The 20,184-nt window shown below is 44.3% G+C and overlaps 1 protein-coding gene and 1 pseudogene across 1 annotated transcript; one reads left to right on the forward strand and one right to left on the reverse strand.

Annotated features, from left to right (window-relative positions):
* Positions 1 to 1,226: 1,226 nt before the first annotated feature.
* LOC115129353 (serine/threonine-protein kinase Nek5) lies at positions 1,227 to 13,796 on the forward strand. The gene is made up of 21 exons (XM_029659604.2): positions 1,227 to 1,324; positions 1,748 to 1,886; positions 2,027 to 2,123; positions 2,220 to 2,317; positions 2,576 to 2,659; positions 2,776 to 2,846; positions 3,045 to 3,131; positions 4,168 to 4,222; positions 4,356 to 4,556; positions 5,158 to 5,251; positions 9,459 to 9,583; positions 9,745 to 9,995; positions 10,114 to 10,192; positions 10,337 to 10,453; positions 10,546 to 10,626; positions 10,825 to 10,932; positions 11,051 to 11,257; positions 11,404 to 11,620; positions 12,284 to 12,412; positions 12,661 to 12,799; positions 12,906 to 13,796. The coding sequence occupies exons 2-21, from the start codon at positions 1,758 to 1,760 to the stop codon at positions 13,225 to 13,227; spliced, it is 2,691 nt and encodes an 896-aa protein (XP_029515464.2). The 5' UTR covers positions 1,227 to 1,324; positions 1,748 to 1,757; the 3' UTR covers positions 13,228 to 13,796.
* LOC115129359 (GDP-Man:Man(3)GlcNAc(2)-PP-Dol alpha-1,2-mannosyltransferase-like) lies at positions 13,724 to 17,732 on the reverse strand (annotated as a pseudogene).
* Positions 17,733 to 20,184: the final 2,452 nt, after the last annotated feature.

The raw sequence follows: 20,184 nt of genomic DNA on the forward strand, positions 1-20,184 counted from the left end.
TTCTTGAATGGTTGCTGTCACTTCACACCAGAAAGGATGAATGATTGAATAGCTCTTATGTATGTGGATCCACTGCACTGACAGTTTAGGGATGGGAAGCCTGGTCAAGTCTTGTGGCTTGTGTATTCATATGTATTCATAAGGATCACATCAAATAGATTGAAGTTCAAAATATCTCAGTATGACTTCATTTTTGTTAAGAAAAGGCACAGTACAGGTTAGAATCTAAAGTGATGTGCATGTGTGTATTTCGGGCAGTACGTGTTTCCATGTTTGCATTATGGGAACATTGCTCCCAGTTAGAGGAGGAATCTGTGAAGCACATTTGCACACAGAGGGCTGGCCCTCCACTGACCCTGTGGGAGAGCTCAGCTCTGTTGACAGACCACAGAGATGCTGGTAATGCAGGGGATTACATGGAGTGCTATGAGTCTGATGCCTCCTAAAGAGTCACTGATCCCACATACAGTAGAGGCCTTATGGCTAGCTAGTGTCCTGTGTTTCTGCTCGCAGGCCTGGGCTATAGGGTATAACTTACATTGGCATTAGTTGGTCCAGCTGCACCTTATCCACTGACTGGTCTGGAGCACAAACACACTCCCTTGCATTTCAACTTTGGGTGTGATATAGGCTAATCTTGTAACAGCCATATGATCCCTTGGCCTTGAATAAGCCTAAAAAATTCAGCTGCCATACCAAGTGTTAAAAAGTGACTTGTCTTTGCACTTGCCTCAAACCCATATCAGATTACCAGTCAAAGATAAATTAAAGATAGAATTGCATTATTAATATACATTCCATCAATCATTGATGCATAACCATGTCATCATGGTGTGTATTGATATTTATAATGTGGTGTCGACCATTGGAACACATTTGTCCCTCATTAACAGTGTAATAATAACTGAATTCACTGAGGATATATGTATGATACATTTCAGGCTCTTGACACCACTAGTTTAGATGGCTCCTGTTACCTAATCCATCTCAATGAAGTGTGCTTTCGGTGTTGGTAATTTTGCTCAGTGCTAAACATTTGATTCAGCATTGCCAGAATATTCCATTGAAAGAAGTGTAACAAACAATGCCATAAAATCTCTCTCTCTAATAATTAGCCCTTGAAATATGACACTCCTAGTATTTGGCTCCAGGTAGACAATTGTATTGAAGACATTGCCTACAAGTCCCAGAGTACTTTGCTTTTTTGTGCATTCTGCCATCTTTGTCAACATACTTTTCGGGTTAGATTTAACTCTGTTGAAAAAAACACATCACCACACAGTGTTCCCACAAATGTACATTTGAAAGGGAACGTGTCGTCTTGGTAAGTACCACTTTTGTTTGTTTGTTTTTAATGTAAAGTAAAGCCCAATATTACACCAAAGAAGGTTAGTAAACTAGCTAGCAGACATGCAATCGGCTCTGTGTATCTGTCGTCATGGTAACGGGCTCATGCTGTCCTGGCGTTTTGGCAGCTGATTTTGTGGGTATCATCTGATCCATCCTATCCCCAACCAATGACAGGAATACTGCTATCACCCGCCATCACGTCTTGCTATAAATAAATGTGGCGTGGTGAATTAAGCATATGAAATCCAAACCATTCTCGTGTGTGTGAAATTGCATTATACAAGTTCATGCACTTAGAGGTCTCATTTTCTGAGAACACACATAAGGATGAATTGTAAATGTATGACGATAGGTGTGTGTTTTCAAAACCCCTAAGTTTCTCCCACTGTTTCCTCAGCTGTTGTGTTATGAACCAGTATGAGGTGGTCCATCAGATTGGAGAGGGGGCATTTGGGAAGGCCTTCTTGGCCCTGGACAGGGACAGACACTGGGGTGGTGAGAGCCAGTGCGTGGTCAAAGAGATCAACCTCAGAAAGGTACCAACCATAGACTTATCTGTGATGCTCATCAAATCATAACCAAGCCTCTACACAGCCAACTGCATTGTTTTAACCAGTAGGCCAGGAATTTGTTATGAGAATTTCCATCCCCTTTTTTGTTGCAATGTCATTCATAGATGTCACCTATGGAAAAGGAAGCATCCAAAAAGGAAGTCATGCTGCTTGCAAAGATGAAGCATCCAAATATTGTCACCTTTTTCAAATCATTTCAAGGTTTGTATCCAGTCAATATGTCTGTGTGTGTGTGTGCATACATGCGTACGTGCTTGCTTGTGTGTGATGTTGATCAGTTTATCCTGTCTGAAACAGAGAGCACTAACCTGTACATAGTGATGGAGTACTGTGATGGAGGAGATCTGATGAAGAAGATCAGTATGCAAAGAGGGGTTATGTTTACTGAGGAGCAGGTACAGACACACACACACCACAGGAGTTTGGTGGCACCTTAATTGGGGAGGACTGGCTCATGGTAATGGCTGGAGCAGAATGAGTGGAATTGTATCAAATACATCAAACACATGGTTTCCATGTGTTTGATGCCATTCTATTAGCGCCATTCCAGACATTATTATGCGCTGTCCTCCCCTCAGCAGCCTCCACTGAGACACACACACAAACACAAGGTTCAAGGAAATACTCATGTAAACTATTTTGTTCCCACTCAGATAGTGGATTGGTTTGTACAGATCTGTTTGGGACTGAAGCACATCCATGACAGGAAGGTTTTGCACAGAGACATCAAAGCACAGGTATTAGACAGCTGTCATAGTCAGACAAAAGCCACATAGATATCAAAGCACAGTTACCACTTATAACAACTTGATCTACCTGATCATTGTTTTGTTTTTGTATTGCTTTCCTCTAGAATATATTCCTTACCATGAAGGGGATGAAAGCCAAGCTGGGAGACTTTGGCATTGCAAGAATGTTAAACAAGTGAGTTTCTATGATAGTGGCAGAAGACTCACAGCCAGGAAAGAGACTACTGGTATTTTCTCCATAACAGCTGCTGATTACAGAGAGCTAGGACATGTTCCAAACCGTGTTATTAACATTCCACATTCCACAACCATACTGTTACATTGTGTATTACAACTCATGTATATTTATGTTCTGATGAATGTGATTGGCTAGTACCATGGAGCTAGCCAGGACCTGTGTTGGGACGCCATATTACCTGTCTCCTGAGATCTGTGACAACAGACCGTACAATAACAAAACGTATGTACCATATTATCATCCCTTCTTTTTATTACTCTCTCTCTCTCTCTCTCTCTCTCTCTCTCACTCTACCGATGTCTTTCTCTCTTATTCACACACAGCCTCACACTGGACACAGACGTCAGTTCAACGTCTAGTTTTGATTTACATTTGTTGGAGTTGTCTAACATGAATGCAACATGAAATCAACAACAAAAAAATCACCATGCTGTTGAAAAAAATACGAAATCCAGTTAGTTTGTCATCACATAGATTTTTGGGGTTGAAATGATGTGGAAACAACGTTGATTCATCCAGTGTCTTGGCCTGCAAAAGTAAAAGCCAAAATGTCAGTGTTGTGTTTTGATTAAATGAGCTACTGTACCTCTTCCTAGCACACCCGCAGGATTTCCTGTTATGCTGTTATGTGTTTAGACAACCCAAAAATAGACCCTGTGTTACTTTCTACCAATAACATATGTCGGCGGTGTCTAATATGGTGATATGTTACCTGATGAGACACTGACTGACTGTGGGGAGAAGTTAACACGTTCATTCAGTATATGGCCATAACTGTTGTGTTGCAAACACCTTGCTCCATCTGAGCAATCAAAACATTGTGTGACGTAATGTATTTCGTGTTGGAACTTGTTTGTGTAAACAGTGAAGCAAGCAGACAGGACTTTAGAGCCTTAGCTAGCTGCCTGATCAATCAGCCATGTGGCTGCAACAACGCCACCATTTTTTCCATCATACTCTCATTCTGGCTAGTCTGAAATGGGTGTCCTCCCTCCATTACTAAGCACACATACACACTTTGTCTAGGCAGCTATTGTTCTGCTTTCTAGAGCTGGGATAGAGAGGGCGCTCCCTGAGTTTTACTGTCACATACATTTTAATGTGTAATTTCCCCTCTATCACGAATAGTTCACAGATCATCATATATATCATAAACTGTCATCCACCATTACCACAGCTGCAAAGTATCCTTGTGCATTTTATAATGATTGCTCTTATATTCAACAGCAATCTTTGACTGGTTCTCTCTGTTCCTCAGGGATATCTGGTCTCTGGGCTGTGTCCTGTATGAGCTCTGCACCCTCAGACATCCAGTAAGCACTGCTACAAACACACAAATGCACACACTCACACGCACTCACACTCAGACAAACACACGAATGCACACACATATGCACATGCAATTCAAAGCCACACTATCTCAATAGTATTTCTCTCCACCTGCAGTTTGAGGGCAACAGCCTGAGGCAGCTGGTAGTGAAGATCTGTAGGGGGCGCTATAACCCAGTCTCCACCCGCTACTCCTACGACCTGCGCCTGCTGGTCACTCAGCTGTTCAAGGTCAGCCCGCGAGACCGGCCCTCCGTCAACTCTGTCCTCAAACGGCCCTTCCTGGAGAAACACATCAGCAAACACCTGGACCCCCAGGTAACTACTAGGGTACAAAGAAAGGGACTGGAGGCTCGGCCGGTTACCTTTCTATACGTTCCCCCTTAGGCTTAGATAATTATAAACAGAGGGGTGACTTTCTGTTTACGGAAATGAACATTGAAATATTTTTGGGTTGAAACGGTTAAACAAAACTTGCACAACCCAAATGTCCTAACTACTCACACTTTATAGAAGTCTTGTGACTTCTTGTCAATAACAGATATTATTAGCTTGCATGTTTGTGTGTGTGTTTTTGGTTTTACTATCCTTGTGGGGACCAGAAGTCCTCACAAGGATAATAAAACAAGGAGCATTATGCCAGTCCCCTCAAGAAAACATATTTTAGCCTTAGGGGTTAGGTTTATGGTTAAGGTTACAATTAGGGTTAGAATTAGGGTTAGGAGTTAAGGGTTTGGGGTCAAGGTTTAGGTTAAGGTTAGGTTAAGGGCTACTGAAAATAGGATTTTGAATGGGAATGAATTGTTTGGTCCCCACAAGGATAGTAAAATAAACATGTACAGTGTGTGTGTTATTGTATTATTGTGTTAACTTCAGGATGTCCTGTGCTGTTTCCTTACTTTGTTCTGGGTGTTTCTAGGTCATTGAGGAGGAATTCAGCCACACAGTGCTGCACAGAAAGAGAGCTGCAGGCCCACTACCTAGAGTGCGGGCCGCACCAGTACAGATCACCGGTACACATGCTTAAGGGACATAAGTGAAAAGATTGTATTGCTGTATTTCTGTCTGAGTCCAAACATCCCCTTAACATAATCATTAGCTTTTCTCAGAATGGTTTCAGCCACACATTACCCAACAACAAAGTTTCCTACTTAAATAGGCTTGGCTCATAGGCTTGGCTTCACAGTAGCTGTGATGAAGTGTTGTCAGTTACACCACCTGGTGGTCAGGGTCATAGCATTCTCTCCGATATCTGCTCATCGTCATCAGAATACATTCACTAAAACTCTTGGCATCAAAACCAGTTACACAGAACTGAACTGTGAGCACAGTTCAAAGATTGCTGGGCATGAAATGTAAATGACTTCAGCCGTGTCTCTCATTCTCAGAGTACAATCATCTGGTGAATGGCAATAGATGTTGTCATTCTAATAGGAAGCATGCCAGTGCTGACGTCAATTCTGGCACCTGTATTGTTATGGTACCATTATAGCAACTTTGGCTTGTCTGGGTATGCCAACTCAACATCACAATGATGTCAAATCAAATCGAATGTTATTTGTCACATGCGCCGAATACAACACCTTACAGTGAAATGCTTACTGAATAGCCCTTAACCAACAATGCTTTAAGTAGATTTTAAGAAAGTAAGTGTTAAGTAAAAATGTGAAAATAAAAAACAAAAGTAACAATTAATCAAACAGCAGCAGTAAAATTATAATAGCGAGCCTACAGTTGAAGTCGGAAGTTTACATACACTTAGGTTGGAGTCATTAAAACTAGTTTTTCAACCATTCCGCACATTTCCTGTTAACAAAATATATTTTTGTCAAGTCAGTTAGGACATCTACTTTGTGCATGACACAAGACATTTTTACAACAATTGTTTACAGACAGATTATTTCACTTATAATTCACTGTATCATAATTCCAGTGAATCAGAAGTTTACATACACTAAGTTAACTGTGCCTTTAAAGAGCTTGGAAAATTCCAGAAAATTATGTCATGGCTTTAGAAGCTTCTGATAGGCTAATTGACATCATTTGAGTCAATTGGAGGTGTACCTGTGGATGTATTTCAAGGCCTACCTTCAAACTCAGTGCATCTTTGCTTGACATCATGGGAAAATCAAAAGAAATCAGCCAAGACTTCAGAATTTTTTTTGTAGACCTCAACAAGTCTGGTTCATCCTTGGGAGCAATTTCCAAATGCCTGAAGGTACCATGCTCATCTGTACAAACAATAGTACGCAAGTATAAACACGATGGGACCACGCAACCGTCATACCGCTTAGGAAGGTCTCCTAGAGATGAGCGAACTTTGGTGCGAAAAATGCAACTCAATCCCAGAACAACAGGAAAGTACCTTGTGAAGATGCTGTAGAAAACAGGTACAAAATTATATATATCCACAGTAAAACGAGTCCTATATCAACATAACCTGAAAGGCCTCTCAGCAAGGAAGAAGCCACTGCTCCAAAACCGCCATAAAAAAGCCAGACTACGGTTTGCAACTGCACATGGGGACAAAGATGATACTTTTTGGAGAAATGTCCTCTGGTCTGATGAAACAAAAATAGAACTGTTTGGCCATAATGATCATGGTTATGTTTGGAGGAAAAGGGGGAGGCTTGCAAGCCGAAGAACACCATGGGGTTGCTTTGCTGCAGGAGGGACTGGTGCACTTCACAAAATAGATGGGATCATGAGGTAAGAAAATGATGTGGATATATTGAAGCAACATCTCAAGACATCAGTCAGGAAGTTAAAGCTTGGTCGTAAATGGGTCTTCCAAATGGACAATGACCCCAAGGATACTTCCAAAGTTGTGGCAAAATGGCTTAAGTACAACAAAGTCAAGGTATTGGAGTGGCCATCACAAAGCCCTGACCTCAATCCCATATACAATTTGTGGGCAGAACTGAAAAAGCATGTGCGAGCAAGGAAGCCTACAAACCTGACTCGGTTACACCAGCTCTGTCAAAATTCACCCAACGTATTGTGCTAAGCTTGTGGAAGGCTACCCGAAACGTTTGACCCAAGTTAAACAATTTAAGGCAATTGCTACCAAATAGTAATTGAGTGTATGCACACTTCTGACCCACTGGGAATGTGATGAAAGAAATCAAATCTGAAAGAAATATTTTTTTCTACTATTATTCTGATGGTGATCCTAACTGACCTAAGACAGGGAATTTTTACTAGGATTTAATGTCACGAATTGTAAAAAACTGAGTTTAAATGTATTTGGCTAAGGTGTATGTAAACTTCCGACTTCAACTGTATATACAGGGGGTACCGGTACATAGTCAATGTGTGGGGGCACCGGATGGTCGAGGTAATTGAGGTAATATGTACATGTAGGTAGAGTTAAAGTGAATATGCGTAGATAATAATAGAGTAGCAGCAGCGGAAAAAAGGGGTTTGGGTAGCCCTTTGATTAGCTGTTCAGGAGTCTTATGGCTTGGGGGTAGAAGCCTTTTTGACCTAGACTTGGCGCTCCAGTACCGCTTGCCGTGCAGTAGGAGAGAGAACAGTCTATGACTAGGGTGGTTTGAGTCTTTGACCATTTTTATGGGCCTTCCTCAGACACTGCCTGGTTTAGAGGTCCTGGATGGCAGGAAGCTTGGCACCAGAGATGTACTGGGCCATATGTACTACCCTCTTTACTGCTTTGCGGTCGGAGGCCGAGCAGTTGTCATACCAGGCAGTGATGCAACCAGTCAGGATGTTCTCGAAGGTGCAGCTGTAGAACCTTTTGAGGATCTGAGGACCCATGCCGAATCTTCTCGGTCTGCTGAGGGGAAATAGGTTTGCTCGGTCCTCCTTTTCCTGTAGTCAACAATCATCTCCTTTGTCTTGATCACGTTGAGGGAAAGGTTGTTGTCCTGGCACCACACTGCCAGTTCTCTAACCTCCTCCCTATAGGCTGTCTCATCGTTGTCGGTGATCAGACCTACCACTGTTGTGTCATCGGCAAACTTGATGATGGTGTTGGAGTCGTGCCTTGCCATGCAGTCACGAGTGAACAGGGAGTACAGGAGGGGGCTGAGCACGCACACCTGAGGGGCCCCTGTGTTGAGTATCAGCGTGGTGGATGTGTTGTTACCTACCCTTACCACCTGGGGGCGGCCCGTCAGGAAGTCTAGGATCCAGTTGCAGAGGGAGGTGTTTAGTCCCAGGGTCCTTAGCTTGGTGATGAGCTTTGAGGGCACTATGGTGTTGAACGCTGATCTGTAGTCAATGAATAGCATTCTCACATAGGTGTTCCTTTTGTTCAGGTGGGGAAGGGCTGTGTTGAGTGCAATAGATTGCATCATCTGTGGATAATAATGGTGTTGATGTGAGCCATGGCCAGCCTTTCAAAGCACTTCATGGCTACAGACTTGAGTGCTACCTGTCGGTATTCATTTAGGCAGGTTGCCTAAATCCCAGAACAAGGCAGGTTGCCTTAGTGTTCTTGAGTACAGGGACTTTGGTGGTCATACATGTTAGTATTACAGACTCAGTCAGGGACAGGTTGAAAATGTTAGTGAAGGCACTTGCCAGGTAGTCAGCGCATGCTGGGAGTACACATCCTGGTAATCCGTCTGGCCTTGTGGATGTTGACCTGTTTAAAGGTCTTACTCACATTGGCTACAGAGAGAGTGATCACACAGTGTTACTTGCCCCGAAGCGAGCATAAAAGTAATTTAGCTCGTCTGGTAGGATCGTGTCACTGGGAAGCCCGCGGCTGTGCTTCTCTTTGTAGTCTGTAATGGTTTGCAAGCCCTGCCACATCTGACGAGCATCGGAGACAGTGTAGTACGATTCAATCTTAGTCCTGTATTGACGCTTTGCCTGCTTAATGGGTCGTCAGAAGGCAGGATTTCTTATAGGCTTCCGGGTTAGAGTCCCGTTCCTTGAATGCGTCAGCTCTACCCTTTAGCTCGGTTCGGATATTGCCTGTAATCCATGGCTTCTGGTTGGGGTATGTACGTACGGTCACTGTGGGGACGAGGTCATCGATGCACTTATTGATGAAGCCAGTGACTGATGTGGTGTACTCAGTGCCATCGGGGGAATCCCGGGAACACATTCCAGTCTGTGATTACAAAACAGTCCTGTAGCTTGTGATATTTCATCACAATGATTTACCTCCTATCTGTTAGCTGCATACTGTATGTATCTCCTTTTTGTTTTTTGTAACTTTCCATTTTTTCATCCTCTGTTGGTGTCCAGACATAGTCCCCAAAGCCAGAGTTTCAGAGAGGCCTCCTCCTCGGTCGAAGCCTGGGCCCTCGGTGAAGAAACCGTCCCCCAAACCAAATTGGAAACCCCCTACCAGAGTCATGCCACAGCACAAAGTAACTCACCTGTCTAAAGAACAACTAAATCAGTTACTCCTACAGTAGCCTACTACTGTATAACAGCTACTACATGAAAGCATGTTCCTAGAACTGTACCACTGAAATTCCATTTGATCTTGTTCCATCTTATCTTTTGGGTTTATGTTTTTGTTCCTCAGCCGTTTCATCCACGAGCAGCACAGATTAGGGTTCCAGTGGACAGACAATACGGTCAACAGAACCCCAGGTGGGACGGTCAGGCTGAAGTCAACCCTTATGACCACTACTATGCCCAGCTGGACGCCATCCAGAGGAGATACTCTCCTCTACCTCCTCGTCCTCCTCTTCCCTCTCGTCATCCTCCGGTGGTTCAGGAGAGACCTGTGGAGCGCTATGATGACAGAGAGAATCGCCCAGAACCTTATCAATTGTGAGTGTTCATTCAAGTATAACCATAATTATAGAATAATGAAGTGTTCTTCAAACCTGGTCCTTGCGAGATACAGGGTTTGCAGGCTTTTGTTAATTTGTGTGTGTTCTGCCTTCAGGGTGGCTGCTGCTCATGATGAATACCGCCAGAGGAGACAGGAGGCCAACCAGTACAAGCTGAGGGCAGAGAAACAGCTGGTGGGTCTCAGGCTGTATTGTGTTGAAACAGCCAGCTGTTTGCTGGCTTCTGTTAAATACTAGACAACCTGGACATGCTGCTGATGTATTGTAACTGTAATATCTGTAAATATGAACCCTGGCCCTTCCCTTTTTCCCCCCCAGGGCCTGCGGCCATCCACAGCAGACGCTGAGCGTTACAGACAGCCTGAGCAGGACCAGGGGGCAGGGCGACCTGCACACCCACCCACACCTCACGACAGGAGGCAGGATGGGCAGCAGGTAAGACGGAACGGCAGGAGAAGGTGCGGAAAAGTGAATACGTGATTTATTGTTTATTTGTCAAACATTCAGGTTCATGTCTATATGTGTAGGAGTATCTACGGAAGTTGCAGCACATCAGACAGCAATACTATAATGAGATGAGAGATATCAGAATGAGAGCTGATGCTGAGGTAAACACAATAACATATTGACGTAAAGGTTTCTCTGTCATTCCCTATGCCCTACCATTCTTTATCATAACCACGTGCTATCTGCATAACACCACGGCATGTTTCTAATACCATTCTCACTGTACCAAACACAGATTTTTCCAACATTTAAGTCTATACAATGACATTGATATTAACAGAACAGACATATCTTTTCAGCCCCAGCCACAAGTGAAACCAGGCACATACCTGGTAGAGAAGCCCAGACACATAGAGCCACCAACACATAATGGAGACCAGGACAGAGACAGACCCCAAACTGACCAGGTAAGACAAGGGGCTTATTGCGAACGTTCACATAGAAATGGATTGTGTAAAACAGAAGTCTCTCACAATAAATAATCATTTCAGGCCTGTATCTTAAATTTCTATCTGCAACATTTAGGACATTGAAGGAGCCCTGAGACAGATCAGGCAGGAGAACAGACTGGAGAGGAGAGAGCTACAGAAGAAGCACAAAGACAAGAAAGCTATCATGTTTGAGATCAAGTTAAATGATGAAAGGATTCAAGAGGATGAAGACAAAGAAAAAGAGGAGAAGAGGGATGAGGAGAGAATAGTGGAGGACAAAAAGGAAGACGAGAAAGACGAGGTAAAAGATGACATGTTACCATGTTGCCTAAGTGAGTATGTTCATTTCAACGTGGTGTGTGACTTCACTTAGGACAATGGTGGGGCTCTCAAGCATCTCACCGTTTACCCGGTGTGTGTGTGTCTGTGTGTCTGTCTGTCTGGGAGGTGGACCCACTGAACCAGACCCTGAGCTTCCAGGCAGGGGAGGAGCTGAGGCACAGGGATTGGTCCGGGGCAGGATTGGGGGCAGGGCAGGATGAAGGCACACCCAGGTCAAAGGTGAGGAAGGGGTGGGGCCAGGCAGCACCACAGACCCTACTGGATGCCCTGGCTGAGATGGACGTGTCATCAGTGTGTACCACCATGGCTGTGCCTGAACTGGGTGAGTGGAAGTGACACAATGGAAGAATCTCAATTGCATACTCCTCGTATCCTCTCTCCTTGTCTCCTTGTCCAAACCCATTGGATGAGAAAGCCAGCGGTCCTCCAATGGGTTTTGAAGCGGCCAGGACCAATCCCTCCTCTGTCCTCTGTCCTTCGTGTCCCAGAAACTGATAAGTGGTCAAGGGGAGTGTCAATTCGTTAGTAGGCGAACCGAGGAGTATGCTACCCTCCTCAATTACCTACTTCGCCAAAGGATCCACAAGAGTATCCTCCCAGCGGCAAGTGTGGATGTTTTTTTTTTAATCCGCCACACGCCCTTTGAATCAGCTGTTGTTTTCTTGCAGGAGGAAAGCTTAAACATTTTTAAAAACTATACGCTACTTATCCTTTAATCTATAAAATGTCTTGAACAACTAACTTAAATAGTGTTACGAATGTACACATTTATTTTGGGATTCCACCCTGTATATGGAATTTTCCTGATGACACATGATTGGAGAAGGAGAGTCTAACTTCATACAAGTGCATTTTTGTCCACTTTCCCTCTCCTTGCCGCCTCTCCTCAAGAGAGGACGCAGGAGTTGAAAAACACCCCAATTGAGATCTTCCCTTAGTGTCAGTGTTCAGCAGGGTCAGTACTGTACTCTCTTCCTTCCCCCAGGTGATGCTGCAGATCTCGAAGGGAATGCAATAAGGGAGAGGAGATCGTGGGGAGAGGGTCCCCCCAACACCCTGCTCCATGCTTTGGGCCAGGCTGAGCTGACTTCCACCCTGGACTCTGTAATGCCAGGTCAGACTCCTCTTAGACTTGACCCAAGGGTTTTAGATTGATAGGGAGAATCTCGATTGTATACTCTCTCCTCGCCTTCTCGAAACCCATTGGTTGAGAAAGTCACATGGAAGGGACCTCTGGCTTTGGGTTTTGAGAAGGAGGCGAGGAGAGAGGATGCGAGGAGTATGCAATTGAGATTCTCCCCAGGTCTAGAATTCTCAAATACAAGAGCACAGCCATTAAACACCTTTCTCCTTCCCTCTTAGAACCATTGACTGAGAAAGACCGCGCCAAGGAGCCAGAGAAAGAGGGAGCCGAAACAGAGGAAAAAGCGGAGGAGGATGAAGACTCAGATGTGGAGATGGACGAGGAGCGTCTAGAGCCCAGATCAGATGATGACGACACGTGAGTGTGACACTGGGCTGATGCTGACAATGAATGTGCTTGTGTTACTCGGCCAACCTTTATGACATTTCAATCTTCCTACATTTTTCAATCTCTCCTTCCTCAGGAACTTTGAGGAGTCTGAAGATGAGCTGAGAGAGGAGGTGGCAGAGTCAATGATGAACCTTTTTATAATGGAGGATGGAGAGAGTGTGAAAGAGGAGGGAGTAACAGATGGAGTAGTGGGGGAAATAGAGTTAGACAGTCAGGAAACTGTAGATCTCCAGCAAATACACCCTGTGATAGAGCCCACTGGTTACACCTCCATAGAGGGTAAACCCTCTCAGACTCAAGCTGCAGGGTGTGAGACTCGGGCAGAGCAACCAAGGAATACCCAGGTTTCAGACGAGGACTGTGAGGCCAATAAGAAGCAACAGCCAGAAAATTAGTGTTCATATTATTGAGATTTAAGTGAAACGATGACAAGGACCTTGTTAATGGATTATTTTCTACAAAAAACAGCAAGTTTGAGTAAGCTATCTTTATAATTTTCAGCAACATAACTTGCATATATTGTTTTCTTGGCTATAAGTAGACGTCACAGGTGGTTGGTGGCACCTTAATTGGGGAGGACGGCCTCATGGTAGTGGCTGGAGTAGAATGGTATCAAATACATGATTTTGCACCATTGCAGCCTTTATTATGAGCCGTCCTCACCTCAGCAGCCTTCACTGCCAACCTGTGGCAAAAATAGGTATCACTTGGCCCAAACTTTAACCTAGTAGACCTGCCTTACATTTTTTTAAACTGCAGGTTAGTTTGGTGCTACCTATTCTTGCCACAGGGTGGCAGTATAACAAGCAGGCAGACAAGTATTTGGGTGTTGAAAATGTTTGTTACATGGAGCAACCTCTAAAGACTAAATCAAAATAATAAAATACAACACAAGGTTGAATGTTTTATTCATCAGACATATGAACAATACATGTACTTTTCCAAAATAAAACTTGTATATTTACTTTTTCTGCACATTAAATCAGTAACATTTCTGAGCCATGGTCCCTTACAGAGGGCGGGAATAAAAATCACACAGTAAAAAAATAGCACAATGATATTTGGTCATTCTTCACAGGTGAAACCAGTACAGAAACCTCTATTCAGGATCAAATGCTTTTTGAGTGTAAATGTATAAATAGAATGCCCACCACGTTACTTCACTGTAACTCTATCAAGACAGAGCAGGTAAGATAAGCATCCTTATTTATTCATATTAATAAAGCCAGCCAAGCTCCGATAGACCATCAGCGTTCCAACATTCAAATTGATTCGACCAATCAGGCCTGGGGCTTCAGTCGGAGGTGGGAGTGATTGGTCTTCCTTCATCGCTGCTGTGTTCCCATCAGAGGTTCCATGGAAGACAGGAAGCTAGAGTCAAACTCATGGTTTGAGAAACGGTGAACGGACCGCCGGGTGTTCCGCCGGATCTTCATCGTGCCGCCACCGACAGGGTCTGATCTCCATGGTCTCCATGGCGGTGGCGTAACTCTCCTCACTGTCGGCCAGGAAGCCAGTCTGTCCACCCTTGTAGGGAACCACGATGTCCAGCTTGGGGCAGCCGGACTTGTGAACCAGGAGTCCCTGCAGCCATACATTCTACTACACCTGAGACAGAAGAGAATAGGAGGCAGAGTAGGGACAAGGATCACAAGTTTGGCATTTACAATACTTGTCTAAAAGATAACATGGTAGAGATAAGATTAATACCTAAACCAAAATGCTAGTTCCACATAGTGTGCACGCCAATGGTGGCATCCATCAGCTCCCTCTTTAGCTCCTGAAAGGAAGCGTTGAGTTTAAACTCCACCCTGCCAGTCACACCCAGCTCCTGGCACAACCCCTTAGCATCAGTACTCTATCCTCATCCTCCTGGTTATGGCAGCAACCAATCAACACCAGTCTCTGAGACTCCCGCCCTCGCCCCTTTCCTCTCCAGAAGCTTCTGAAATGCCCTTATATGTAGCCGATGGTCTTTTCTGGTCAGAACTGACCTGACCCACGGACACTATCGAATGGCACTTCCTGTCTCTGATAACCTCCCCTTTCACCTCATCCTCCAATGGCATGTCAATGAAGGAACGGACGTCACAGGGCGGGTAGACCACGCCGGTGCGGCTGGGGGTGCGCCACAGAGCCGGGATGTGGCCCAGTGTCCAGGTTGAGTTGGGCCGTAGATCAGAGTGAAGGCACAGTAGTACATCACCTTAGCCATACTAAGGACAGGGTTAGTAGAGATGTAGTCTGCATTGTTGAACCTGTTGGGTTTGTAGGAGAGAGTGGATGATTACAAATACTGCAGAGGAAAATCAATTTGATAACTAGGCCTATAACAAAAACACTATTAAAGAGCACATTATCTTCAGTATCACAATTAATAACAATACCAATATGCTTTATGTAATTCAAATAAGCAGTACTGACCTGGGGTTCCTCTCACCACAGAAAGCATGTTGAGTTTTGAGTTTATTGAGTTTATTTTATTTTTACAGGGAGAGTGCACATTAATCAACGTTTCAGTAAAAGAGCCGGTTTTAGCCAGCCGGCTAATTTTCAACCGCAGTCCCTGGGCAGGTTATTGTCAGTACTGACGGTGGAAAAGTGCACATAGCTGCCCACCCTGCGTCCTCCCAGGTAGTGGAAGATAGGCAGGGTGAAGGCATAGCCCATGGAGTCCATATAGAGGTCTGGTTTAAAGGATGTGAGGGTCTCCCAGCCCAGGAACATGGTGTCCATGTTCTGCCCCAGCAGGGTGAAGTGGGGGTAGGAGCTATCCTCAAGCAAAATACGGTTCTTCAGGAATATGAAAGTCACTGGACGAGGCAAGCTGATGTTGAATCATTGTCGTGGCACCCTCCCGAATCTATTCCCCCGTGACACCTTGGTCACCGGTGTACACAACAACAGAGATGTGTGGGTATCTACATCACGTGGACTGGGATATGTTTCGTATTGCGTCAGATAACAACATTGACGAATACGCTGATTCGGTGTGCGAGTTCATTAGAATGTGCGTTGAAGATGTCGTTCCCATAGCAACGATTAAAACATTCCCTAACCAGAAACCGTGGATTGATGGCAGCATTCGCGTGAAACTGAAAGCGAGAACCACTGCTTTTAATCAGGGCAAGGTGACTGGTAACATGACCGAATACAAACAGTGCAGCTATTCCCTCCGCAAGGCTATCAAACAAGCTAAGCGTCAGTATAGAGACAAAGTAGAATCTCAATTCAACGGCTCAGACACAAGAGGTATGTGGCAGGGTCTACAGTCAATCACGGACTACAAGAAGAAAACCAGCCCAGTCACGGACCAGGATGTCTTGCTCCCAGGCAGACTAAATAACTTTTTTGCACGCTTTGAGGACAATACAGTGCCACTGACACGGCCTGCAACGAAAACATGCGGACTCTCCTTCACTGCAGCCGAGGTGAGTAAGACATTTAAACGTGTTAACCCTCGCAAGGCTGCAGGCCCAGACGGCATCCCCAGCCGCGCCCTCAGAGCATGCGCAGACCAGCTGGCCGGTGTGTTTACGGACATATTCAATCAATCCCTATACCAGTCTGCTGTTCCCACATGCTTCAAGAGGGCCACCATTGTTCCTGTTCCCAAGAAAGCTAAGGTAACTGAGCTAAACGACTACCGCCCCACTTTAAACAATGCTACCTAATATAATGTTACATACCCTACATTATTCACCTCATATGCATACGTATATACTGTACTCTATATCATCTACTGCATCTTTATGTAATACATGTATCACTAGCCACTTTAACTATACCACTTTGTTTACATACTCATCTCATATGTATATACTGTACTCGATACCATCTACTGTATCTTGCCTATGCTGCTCTGTACCATCACTCATTCATATATCCTTATGTACATATTCTTTATCCCCTTACACTGTGTATAAGACAGTAGTTTTGGAATTGTTAGTTAGATTACTTGTTGGTTATTACTGCATTGTCAGAACTAAAAGCACAAGCATTTCGCTACACTCGCATTAACATCTGCTAACCATGTGTATGTGACAAATCAAATTAGATTTGATTTAGAAGAGACAACTCAACACATCAGGAGATTAAGTAATGGAAAATACAGGTTATGAAGATCATGAGCACTCTATGAATGCATTAAAATCTAAAAATAGGCTCAGACAGTGTAAAACTACCTATTCTGAAGCTCTCTGAGGGCACACGCTCCCCGCCCCCTTCTGCATTGCAGTAGGGGTGGGAAAAGGCCACCGTTGGGGAGCTGTGCTGAGCCAGGCGTGCTTTCCGACTCCTCTGCAGCCACATTCCGACACCCATGGCCAGTAGAAACAGAAGCAGCGTCAGCACCAAGTTCAGATACATGCGTGGCAGCACCATTGCCCATACTAATCTGTTTAAAGACAGGAAGAATTATACTACTAGCGATAACACCATGGTGGGTGGCTGGCTGACTGGTTCTCAGTAGCTAGCTAGCTATGAATTTAACACCAGTATTTGACAATGTTATGTCGATACAATGAACTCCGGTTTTAAAATGTATTTTTAGTCATAGATATGGCTACTAGCTAGCTATGACTGTCACTTGTTCTTTCTTTATAGTCATAGATATGGTTATTAACTAGCTAACTTTATCTATCTATGACTGTCACTTGTTCTTTCTTCATATAGCCAGTTTCTGTTGGCAATAACTGCAAGGTTAAGATAACTACGATCTGCATTTACTACGACAGGTGTTAGAAACAAAGCAACATCATTTATTTAATGATTATTACCTGATGAAGTCGCATGATGATGAGCATGGCCAGCCATCTTGACAACACAAACTTTGACACCAGATGTAGTTGTAGCGCTGACTTTTGAGGTGAGTGTATGTGATTGGTCCATATGTCGTTGTTTACATAGGATGTCAGAATTAAAGCTACACGCTACTTGATGGCTAAAATATGCATTGGTGGAAAAAGTACCCAATTGTCATTCTTGAGTAAAAGTGAAGATACCTTATTATTAGAAAATGACTCAAGTAAAAGTGAAAGTCACCCAATAAAATACTACTTGAGTAAAAATCTAAAAGTATTTGGATTTAAATATACTTAGTATCAAAGTAAATGTAATTTAGCAGTTCCAGGTGCAGCTCTTCCAGAAGTAGGGGTGCATGTAGTTGGGACATCCTGAGCTGTGTGAGGGAGAGGCGCAGGGCACCACAGGGCAGGCCAGGCAACTGGTTCCCCCATACACATTCAGGTACTCCAGAGTCCTGCAGCCAGAGGTGTTCTGGTACAATAATAACACAAGGTGGGTACTATACAAAGGTGTTGAAATGGGTGAGTTACCCCCACACAATGTAAGATCTTGGGAAAAGCTCTATATTATGGTATTTGCAACCTTACTGCCTTCGCTGGACTGTACCTGAGTTTTCTGATGCCATTGGTTAGGGATGAGAGAAGATTGTAGGAGACATCTATAAACTGCAGAGAGGGCAGCTGGTATAGTCTGTAGGTAGGACAAACAGCACAGGACTCAGATCTGGGACACCAACAGAGACTTCTGACAGCAGGGTAGGTTTATAACACTGTGTATAACAGGTTCCCAACACTGGAGCTCCACATTGTGGCTCTTACTTAGATGGCAGGGAGGTGTTCTTGCAGAAGGACATGATAAAGGTCTTGAGCCTGGTGAGTCTGTGGATGTTGGTATGAATCTCCTCTATGGGGCAGTCTCTCATCTTCAGCACCACCAACTGTTGCAGCTCATACACCTGTTTAAAGAGAGTGGGGGAAATACATATTTGGCTATATACATACTTCCCAGAGACATGGACGTTGTCTTGCCATGGAATTGCAGTGCCATTTTGCGACATGCATTCAGAAGACCCTTTTCAAATAAATAGGCTCTAAAATAAGCCCCTGTAATTCGGTATGACATGCTTGTGGTTTGTCTCAGTTCACAAGGAATCTCACTTCCACTGTGAAGATAGTGAGGTCATTGAAGGACAGGTTAAGGTACAGCAGACTCTGGTCCAGAGGAGCCGGATCAGGAAGCAGGGCGATGATGTGGGTCTGAGAAACACACTGTGAATCCCTCTGTCAAGGTTCAGAGAGAAAGATAAGCTCTAGCTCACATATTCCTCTTCTACTTCCTGTTATGCTATATTTGAGTGATAGTCTTTTTATTTCCTTTTAATGTTAGGTCGGTCGAACAAAGGATGTTTGTGTTTCTGTCACTCTCTAAATTATGCTGCAAAGCCTCAAAGGCAACAAAGACATAAGGAATAAATAATAATATATAAATAATTGCCAAAGGACACACCCCCACAAAAACACAGTCAACAACACACAGCACATTCAGGGTGAATGCCTTGCCCCCCTCTATCAGACAGTCGAGTATGGCCAGCTCAGATGGGCTGATGGCCTCTCCAGAGTGCCTGAACAGGGAGTGGGTCTGCCGAAAGTCCCGGAAGTGCTTGAGCTTCAGAGTTCAGGATTACCTCCATTCCTGCTCAAATTAAAAGTAGATTCATTTTCTACAATAAATTCTGAGCTTGGCTTGGTACAAACAACTCATCAAATCAAGCTTTATTTATACAGCACACCAATAAAAAGGTGTGTTTTAAGAGGGCTGTTTATGTAGTGTTGGTTATGGTATAGTAAGTGAGAAGGCAAACATGTTCTTGCCTGGGGCTATACATTTTCCTGCTTCTGAACATATTGTCTTTCCCCTGGTGGTACCCAGATCTCTACAGACCTCTGCTCAGACCTGCAGGTCTCCTCTCCCTGACAGCTCAACCGACACATCATCTGAGCCTGCACCTCCATACGGATCAATGCTGTCCGTTTTAATCAGATAACACAACAAATACTAACACACACACAATACGCATGAGGAAACAGTACACCACTAGTACACCACTGTAACTTACAAAAGCAAGCATCCTTGTCATACAATACCCACTTAATAATACAATCTGGACTCTAGCCTACTACAATGGCAGGTCATCTTTTAATATTTCCCCTTCTTTCCCCCTTCTGATGACCAGGTGGCGAATCGCATCTCTGCATGTCTGGCAGACATATCAGTGTGGATGACGGATCACCACCTCAAGCTGAACCTCGGCAAGACGGAGCTGCTCTTCCTCCCGGGGAAGGACTGCCCGTTCCATGATCTCGCCATCACGGTTGACAACTCCATTGTGTCCTCCTCCCAGAGCGCTAAGAACCTTGGCGTGATCCTGGACAACACCCTGTCGTTCTCAACTAACATCAAGGCGGTGGCCCGTTCCTGTAGGTTCATGCTCTACAACATCCGCAGAGTACGACCCTGCCTCACACAGGAAGCAGCGCAGGTCCTAA

The sequence above is a fragment of the Oncorhynchus nerka genome, linkage group LG1 (genome assembly GCF_034236695.1).
Source record: "Oncorhynchus nerka isolate Pitt River linkage group LG1, Oner_Uvic_2.0, whole genome shotgun sequence".
Taxonomy (NCBI): Eukaryota; Metazoa; Chordata; class Actinopteri; order Salmoniformes; family Salmonidae; genus Oncorhynchus; species Oncorhynchus nerka.

Bases quoted from the DNA above. Each gene is read 5' to 3' on its own strand.
- LOC115129353 (XM_029659604.2), top strand. From the start codon at position 1,758: ATGAACCAGTATGAGGTGGTCCATCAGATTGGAGAGGGGGCATTTGGG. The intron at 4,223-4,355 runs GTAAGCACTGCT...CTCCACCTGCAG, and splicing joins TCTGCACCCTCAGACATCCA to TTTGAGGGCAACAGCCTGAG. The intron at 9,996-10,113 runs GTGAGTGTTCAT...TTCTGCCTTCAG, and splicing joins CGCCCAGAACCTTATCAATT to GGTGGCTGCTGCTCATGATG.